Here is a 9,097-nt window from a genome sequence, read left to right as displayed (position 1 = left end):
AAAAAAAAAAAAAAAAAGAAGAGTTAGATTGATCTAGTAACTGAGCATGACTGTCTATAATTCATATCTATCTTCTTCTATAAAAGATAATAAATACGACAATACTACATTCTCTAAATTAAACACAATTATTATAACTAGAGGAAGGAAATTTCTGTTTAAATGGGAATTGAAAGGTAGAATGTACCTTTTGTGAGAGAATAAAATGATAATTAATCATGAGTAGAATCCATATCTATCTTTTTCTATAAAAGATGGTAAATACGATAGTATTACATTCTCCAAATTAACACAATTATTATAACTAGATAAAGGAAATTTCTGTTTAAAGGGGAATTGGAAGGTTGAATGTACCTTTTGCGAGAGAAATAAAATGATACTAATCATGACGGTATATAATCCATATCTATCTTCTTTTATAAAAGATAACAAATACAATAGTACTACATTCTCCAAATTAAACACAATTATTCTAACTAGAGGAAGGAAATTTCTGCTTAAAGGGGAATTGAAAGGTAGAATGTACCTTTTGCGAGAGATATAAAATAGTAACTGGTCATGATTGTCTATAATCCATATCTATCTTTTTTTTATAAAAGATAGTAAATGCGATAGTATTACATTCTCCAAATTAATACAATTTTTTTTTTTTTTTGATGAATAAAAATATAAGGTTTTCATGGAAAGAAGCCTCATCACGGAGACCAATAGCTTTCTATATTAATAAAAAGTTTGGACTATTTCTCGATATTTGTGCATGTCATCCTTGCACAGGGGCCATGCTAATCTTTTCTGTATTGCTCCAATTTTATCAAATATCTTCGAAGAGACAAAATTAACACAATTATTGTTCCTAGAGAAAGGAAATTTCTGTTTAAAGGGGAATTGAAAGCTAAAATGTATCTTTTGCGAGAGAAATAAAATATAAATGAATCTCACTTACCCTCCAAGAGTGGGTTGCAATGATCTTTATAAGTGTTTGTATTTCAAATTCTTATTACAATCGTAATTGTTGCAATGGGATAAACCCAAGTAGTTTCAACAGCTTAGATTAGGATAAGTGTTGAGCAAAATCAAATTAAAATTTTGAAAATTAAAACTATTTGAATTGGTAATGTATCCTCTATCATTAGCACCTTTGCACATGAGTCATGACTCTTATTAAACAATTGGTGAAACATAGGATGCAGGTCCTACGCGTTACACATTTGGTCTTCATATAGGGCCAAAATTAGTTTCAGTTCTCAACAGATCTGACATGGGTCAGGCTTCTGGTCTTTCTATATGAAGACTCAAACGTGATAAACGGGAAGATGCCCAAAGAGCTAATAAATAGGAAAAAAAAAAAAAAAGCTTCAGATTTCCAAGCCAGTACTTAGCTACCTAGCTATCAATCTTAGCTTGCTGAGGTCTACTTAGACTTGGTGCAGTTTGCTTAGACTTGGGAAGACATGGAAGCCCAACAAGTTCTCCACATGAATTTGAGCAATGGAGAGACTAGCTATGCTACAAACTCCAATCTTCAAGTTCTCTCTCTCTCTCTCTCTCTCTCTCTCTCTCTCTCTCTCTCTCTCATTTTTTTGATTTTCATTTGTTCTAAGAAATTTGAACTTGGGTATTTGCAGAAACTAGTGATAGAAATTTGAACTTGGGTATTTGCAGAAACTAGTGATAACCAAGGCAAAGCCAATGGTGATTGGGAGCATTTCAGATTTCTATACCACCAACTTTCCTCAACGTTTAAGGGTTGCAAATTTGCTCTTTAGGGCCCAACACCCTACTAGTGATCTCAGAGATCATTGAGGCTATTGATGAAACATGCCATCAGTTGAATCGTAAAACACCTGAATTCCAAGTGTTCCTTAATGATCTACCAAGTAATGACTTCAACAACATTTTCAAGACCTTGCCAACCTTCTCTGAGCAACTAAAGAAGGAGAAGGGTGAAAATTTTGGGCCATGTTCTATCACAGGATTACCTGGGTCTTTCTATGATAGGCTTTTTCCAAGCAGCACCATAGACTTCATTCCTCTTATAGTGTTCATTGGCTCTCTCAGGTTTGCAACTTAACTAATTTCTCCACCTTCTCTACCACATACGATTGAACTCTTGCGCCCCTATGATACCATGTAAAACTTCAATGTTAGCTTGAGAAAAATTCTTGATTGATTATATTGATTTCACATGTGATGATATATATACAAGAATTACATGCATGATATCCATTGATTAAGGGATAGACATGAAGAGAATTTACGTAGTAAGGAATTTTAGATGGACAACGTAAGTAAGCTGGAATTAACAAACGTCTCCAGTTTGAGTCTCCTCGCGACTTATCTATTACATGGGTTAGGTGTGACTACGTGTAACGGGGGTTTACCTTTGGGCCTAAACCGTAAAACCGGGCAGGTTCTAAGGGTTCCTGGTGAAAAGGAAAAAAAAATGTTACTAAGGTGGAAGAGAAACAATACAAGGAAATAAGTAATAAGGGAGATAACGAGAAAGGTATGATATTTCAAGAGACATCGGTGCCAGATGAATTCCTCTCGTTGAAGCTGTAATAATTGGGGTATTCTGGATGGCCAGTTATATGTCTAGATGATAGATATCTGGTTTTGATGTAAGTACAGTGCATGTACATCAGCACTCTACACATGTCCCACTGACTGTCATTTAGAGTGCATCTATAGAAGGGTATTTCTAGAAGAAAAAATGGCATGCGTGAGCGTTAAGCGTAGAGGAAGTCTAGCTAGACTAGAAAAAAAATTTTGTAACACAGAACGAATATCCTTACTATCATGCGCATTCATACAAGTGTTGATATATTTCTTAACCTTGATGCATAATATAGGTTCCTCCAACAGTTGAAAGTGACGATAAGGGGAACATTTACTTGGCAACAAGAAGTCCTCCTACTGTGTTCAAAGGGTACTTAGAGCAATTTCAAAAGGATTTCTCCTTATTTCTCAGTTTAGGCTCCAAGGAAATAACACCAGGAGGGAGAATGGTTATAACAATGTTAGGCAGGAAAAATGAAGATCTCTTTGGCAAAGAGGGTTACTTTTTCGAGCTCTTGTCTAAGGCACTAAATGACTTGGTCTCCGAGGTATTTATGCTTAGCGCTTACCATGTAGATAAATCCAACAAATTCGTGTTTAAATACCATTGATTTTCTTCATATTCAATTTATTAAATGTTTCTTAATTTGTTTTAGGGTCTCATTGAAGAAGCACAAGTGGATTCATTCAATTTGCCTTTCTATATGCCTTCTCGTAAAGAGTTAGAGGATATAGTTTGTGCAGAAGGATCATTTTATCTTGATCAACTAGATATCTTTGACGTCAATTGGGATGGGAGTGATTATGATGACAACGAAGGCTTCATGTTTGATAGATTTATAAGTGCGCAGAAAACAGCAAAGTGTATAAGAGCAGTGGTAGAACCCTTGATTGCTTATCACTTTGAGGATAATATAATTGATATTTTGTTTAGTAGGTACATGGAGAATGTTAGTGACCATCTCTCAAAGGAGGAGGGTAAGTTTGTTAATTTTGTCATTTCCTTGAGAGGGAAATGAAGCTTTGGGACTTTGAACAGGATGGTTTGTATGTTAATAAAGTGGTTTCTATCAGAAGTAATAAGGATATATTCATGCTCTAGCTGCTACTAGGTAGCCAACCCTATTGCTCTATTAGAAGGAAAATGTATTCTAATGGCCCAGATCTCTCTTTTCAATTTATGATATGTGTTGTGATTTGAAGGCAGATTGATGGTAAGTTCTTGATCTTCAGTAAATGCATGCATTTGTAAATTAGTCTCTTTTTTTTTTTTTAGTGTTCACTTCTATTTCATATTTCATATTTCATGTTACATTTATTCTGCTTCTTCTTCTTTCTCTCATTCATTTTTTTGTCTTTTTAAAGGAAACCAAGAAAAGTTGACTTCAAGAAGAAAATATTTAACAATAAAAAGGAAAAAATAAAAACTAAGAACATAATGTCAATCATAGAAGGGGAAAGTAACCATCCATATAGAGTGAATCCATGTTACATTTTCTTGATGGTTGACGATAATTAGGTAAATTCTTCTTCTTCTCTCTCACTGAAAGTAACCATCCATATAGAGTGAATCCTTTTTTTTTATTTTTTTATTTATTTTTTTTTTTTTTTGGGGTGGGGGGCGCTTCATCTTCCTTTCCATCTCAAATGGTGTACAGACCATACTCGAGCTTCGGGTCTCTAATGCTCAGTGGTAGAACAGTTGACTGTGAACAACTCACTCGTCTGTCTATGCTTTGGTTCGAATCCTGCTTGAGATATGTATGTAATATAGATTCTATAATTTTTTTTTTATATGCTCTATGCTATATACGAGATTAAATGAGTCTTTCCTCTAAACAACTAATATTACAACAGCAATTATATCTCCGATAGTAACTATATCTCCAATCTGTAATAGGTGAGGTAGAGCTTGCCATACGGTTCATTAACGTTGCTTAATTGGCCTTATTTATGTGGGGGAGGACAGCTTAGAAATGTACTTCATTAAAGTAAGGAAACCAAGAAAAATTGACTTCAAGAAGGAAATATTTAACAATAAAAAAAAATAAAAAAAGAACATGATGTCAACCAAATGAGGGGAAAGCAACCATCCATAGAAAGTGAATCCATGATACATTTTCTTGATGGTGCATGATAGTGAAGTGTATATGCATGTTGAAATGCACTGTGGGGACGATATTAGTTAGTAATCCTTCCCTCCTCACCCCAATTGTCACAAATAAATAAATAACTAAAAGGAAGAATCTTTTTAAAAAAATTCATGACCACTAGAAGGGTGTACAAGAATACATGAATGAGAAGGTATATGATTGAAATCCAAACCCTTGCCTAGATATATAAATCCAAGTAATAGGAAAATGCATGAGAAGGGGACTGATCGCGTGGAGGCACTAGAATCTAAAGTTGGGGCGAATGCCCCACTCCTTGGCCTTGCCCAGAGATACTTGGTTACTCTAAATTTTTTTAATACATAGACAACAAAATTTGGCGGTCAACTTCATGGCACTCTTTCTAATTGAATATTTTAGCATAATTTTCAATTGTTGAACCGTTGTAATTACTTATAACTTGAGATTTTATCCAACTATACAAGTGGGCATGGTTCTTTTTTTTAGCAGCAGCTCTCAAATAACAACACAATTGGCCCTACATTGCATAACATTACTTGGCTTCAATAGTTCTTATATACCTTATATTCTACAGCCTCACCTGAATTGAAATGAGAAGATGTCATTCTCTGAAAGTCCACACAATGCCTAAAGGGAGAAAGTAATATGTGAAATGGTTTAGAAAGCAACTGCAAATTTTCTAGTAAAACATATAATGAATCAGCAGTGTGCATAGATGACAATTGCAGAGTAAATAAAAAAAAAAAAAAAATGTTCTAATCCCTATTGAGACCAGCCTTCCATAACAAGCTTTTGAATATTAGATAGAGAGCCAAAAATATTAATAAAATTGCAGACAGGATGAGCCACATCTTTTATCACAAAGCTTGTATCAACTAGCATACTCAAATCTTTTGAGGCATATGCCAAAGTATTTTCCAGAGATTTCCAAGTAGTTGAGTTTTGGATTGCTTAGTTCAATATGAATAGGACCATCGATATCAATCAATCTCAAGCTTTCAAGTTTAGGGCAGGTAGAAACCAAACATTTCAATGTTGCATCAGAGAGTGTAACATTTTGAAGAAGCAGGGTTATAAGACAACTGAAACCTTCAAACGTCTTAGAAAGTTTAATTATACGGCCACTCAGTGCTAGAAAATTCAATTATCTTAGGAGTATAAATATGGATGAATAGTATAATTCACAGATTTTAAAATCTCAAGTCCAAATTCTTTGACAGAATTCTTTAACCTGAGGTAAAGAATCCAGCTGTTTATTTCTGAACAGGTTCTTAACTGCCCACTATAGATATGGAATTTCAGAATTGGGCCCATATGAAGTAGGAGAACTAGATTGACAATTTCCAAAAATTTATGGTGACCATGACTATGACTATGACCAAGTGAATCAATAGAAACTGGTATACAACCATCAGTGAATATGAGATGTGGAGCTGAAACCCATTTGTATCTCCAATTAGTTGATAGGACACTGCACCTCACCACATCTCTTATTGAGAAACATGAAAAGTTATTTTCCAGTATTCCTTCTGGCAGATAACTCAACATGTCTCGACCTGAACGTGAACCCATTTTCATCCTGCAGTGGTTAATATATAGTTTGATAAATAATTTGAAATTATAACATCAAATTTCTGATATCATTAAAACTACACAGAACAAATCAACCAAAGCTTCTACTATTATTAGAAACAAAACAGCTATTGCAATAAGAGAAAACCCACAAGTTCCCTAAAGTAGAGAGTTAAAGGCTTTCTCTTTGTTTACAGGACCCAACAGTCATGTTCAAATCGACCCAAATAGTCACTTTGAAAATCCAAAATCTCGATTTGAACAAACTCTTCAATTCTTACTTCAAAAAATACTTAACCCCACACCCTTAAACCACCTACACCTCCAACAAAAAAGAGAAAAAAGAGAAAAAAGAAAGAATCAACTGAAACGAGAAGAAGTGGAACGGAAAGAACCCTAAAAAATAAGTTTTGCATATATGATCCATGAGAGTATCAAAATTTCAATCTTAAGGTCTATCGTAAATCTAAAGTTGATAGTCCAACCCTGCTACCTCCATCTTCTTTACATAATAATAGTAGTTTAATAATTCGTAATAACTGTGACCTAGAAGATTCATTATGGGTCTTGTTCTAGTCTTTCATGGTTCCTTCCCAGTCTCTTGTGATCCTTATTTGTCAAGTTGTGGGTCTTGCACAAAAAATATAAAAAACAAATAAGAAAATAGCGATTAACTTTCCAACGATGCTAGGGTAGTTTACAATATACATTGCCCGCTTTACATTTTAATTGCCCGCTTTACATTTTAATCATTTTCTCTTATGTTCAGAATGAGTCTTCCCATGATACTGTTTCTTACACTGCTATTGATGTAACGTGCATATTCCACTCTACACAATCAGAAACCCTCTTCCAGATATTTAAAATACTTTACTATTTTTGAAACTTTTTGAGCACCCATAATTCTCATGCATTGGGATGATAAAACTTCATAATTAGACATTGTAGATTTTTTTTCTTCTGAACAACAGATCAAGGGAACTTTGACACATTAAGGGGACAAATTATGTCAATATAAGTCGAGTCTGGAATCTGGATTCGTGCGGCTGACAAGTGTGTTCTTTGATATCCATGCATATCATAAGGGTAGTCTTTTGAGAGTTCCAAGCCAAATTTGAATGGCCCACTAAAATATGTTAATTAAATGGGCCCACTGTGATCTCTAATATAACAACTAATGTGCATGGACTTTCCTATCACATGTACTTTTTCTTTTTCTTTTTTTCTTTTTTCTGATAAAGGTCCTAATTAGTTACATCCACACCCAGCAGCCTTGTTGGGGAATTGAGAGTAAGAAATGACACCTAGGGCCCGATTCTGTCGTTTCTGTGTCAAGAAACGACAGAAACATAAATCTCCATTTCTAATAATAGAAATAGAATTCAAGGTGTTTGATAAAACTTGTTTCTAAAAATGTTTCCGCTTCTTTTCTCTGCTAACTTCTGCAACTCTCCTCTGCATGAATTTCTTCACCATAAACCCCAAATTCATTCATCTTCCATGGCCATGCCTCAACAGCATCAATTCTTACAGTAGCAACAACATCAACAGCACTAATCGTAACCCTTGATCAGAAGATTAACATAATTCATTCTCTTAAAACCCTAACAAATGCAAATTTCACGCATTGTTGTTCTTCGATCCTCAATCTTCAATTAGTTTCATGTATGCGCATGTTCAAGAGACTTATTTATTTGTTAATTCCAAGAACTTATTGCCCGTTAATGGTCAGATGTCCACACCAATCGCCTTCTTCAACCCTCCAAATTTTGCCGATCAATCTCATCGACAATACATCCTTCCCTGTAATCTCTCTCCCCTCTGTGGATTTTCTGTAAACGCAATCGGTTTCAATGGGTTTAGGGTTGTCGCTAGACGATAGGCATATGGCTTCTTCGGCGGATTTATCGGTTTTCTCCCTCTTCGATAATGAGATTGATCAGGAATTGCGAAGACTAGAACCACGACGAAGAAGAAGAAGCATTTATACAAGACGCTAGATGCATCCAGAACACCAAAACCCCAAATCCTCCTCCTTTGTCGAGCAGGGATTTCATTCGTTTCCAGAAAGCGTACTTGTTTAGCCACTTGCGTTTCTAGGAAGAGAAATTGATATAAATTTTGATTTATATTTCTAAAATCAAGAGAAACGGAACAACTTTATCAAAAGCATTTTAAGTCATTTCTGTTGTTTATTTCTGTTATTTCTATGAACAAAAACAACAGAAATAATAAAAACGAAACATTACCAAACGGACCCCTAGGTAATGGCGGAGTCTTTCACGAGCCCAGGTGCTATTGGATCTGGTCATCAGGCAGTAGCACAGTACATGTACCATGAAAAGTGGCTGTCAATCCCAAATGGTTCACACGCAGACATACCTACGTGCCTCTGTGTGTGTGCAGGTAGTGTCATAGAGAGACGCGGATTCCACAACCACATTGGGAGCTACTCTCCCGCCTCCCCTATAGGGGCTATACATGAGGGTAAATAATAATTTTAAATATATCTTAAAATGATTTTATTCAGATATGTGAAAATATAAGACTTTGTTTGGAATGTAATAAAAGAAAAGCAAAGAAATACTTTTCTATATATTGGCATAGATTTTGTCTATAATCTATGTCTGTATATTGAGAAAAAAGTTTTTGTATGAGAATGAGATCCTTGCACCTAGACACATGAGAGGGGAGAATGATCGGCCCACTGCATCCTCCTTAAAATGGAAAACGACATCTTTGTGGATATTTATTCATGTATTTTCATTGGCTCTCGCCATGGATTTAGTGGATCATATCAATATTGGTATCGATACACCGATGCCTATGAATAT

General features: G+C 34.9%; 1 protein-coding gene and 1 non-coding gene across 2 annotated transcripts; one reads left to right on the top strand and one right to left on the bottom strand.

Moving 5' to 3' along the window:
- Positions 1-726: 726 nt before the first annotated feature.
- LOC122082996 lies at positions 727-831 on the bottom strand. Its single transcript, XR_006141526.1, has one exon. It is a non-coding gene; the product is annotated as a U6 spliceosomal RNA (small nuclear RNA).
- A 546-nt stretch (positions 832-1,377) lies between these two features.
- Positions 1,378-3,765, top strand: LOC122080820 (benzoate carboxyl methyltransferase-like). The gene is made up of 3 exons (XM_042647681.1): positions 1,378-1,526; positions 2,853-3,107; positions 3,216-3,765. The coding sequence occupies exons 1-3, from the start codon at positions 1,452-1,454 to the stop codon at positions 3,576-3,578; spliced, it is 693 nt and encodes a 230-aa protein (XP_042503615.1). The 5' UTR covers positions 1,378-1,451; the 3' UTR covers positions 3,579-3,765.
- Positions 3,766-9,097: the final 5,332 nt, after the last annotated feature.

This window comes from Macadamia integrifolia, chromosome 6 (genome assembly GCF_013358625.1).
Source record: "Macadamia integrifolia cultivar HAES 741 chromosome 6, SCU_Mint_v3, whole genome shotgun sequence".
NCBI classification, from domain to species: domain Eukaryota; kingdom Viridiplantae; phylum Streptophyta; class Magnoliopsida; order Proteales; family Proteaceae; genus Macadamia; species Macadamia integrifolia.
The sequence above is the reverse complement of the archived record's forward strand: the minus strand, read 5'-3'. Positions and strand labels throughout refer to the sequence as shown.

What these genes read in the sequence shown, in the direction of transcription:
- LOC122080820 (XM_042647681.1), top strand. Translation starts at nt 1,452, where the DNA reads ATGGAAGCCCAACAAGTTCTCCACATGAATTTGAGCAATGGAGAGACT. An exon ending in CTACAAACTCCAATCTTCAA is followed by an intron (nt 1,527 to 2,852) that starts GTTCTCTCTCTC and finishes TGCATAATATAG; the next exon opens with GTTCCTCCAACAGTTGAAAG. An exon ending in TAAATGACTTGGTCTCCGAG is followed by an intron (nt 3,108 to 3,215) that starts GTATTTATGCTT and finishes AATTTGTTTTAG; the next exon opens with GGTCTCATTGAAGAAGCACA.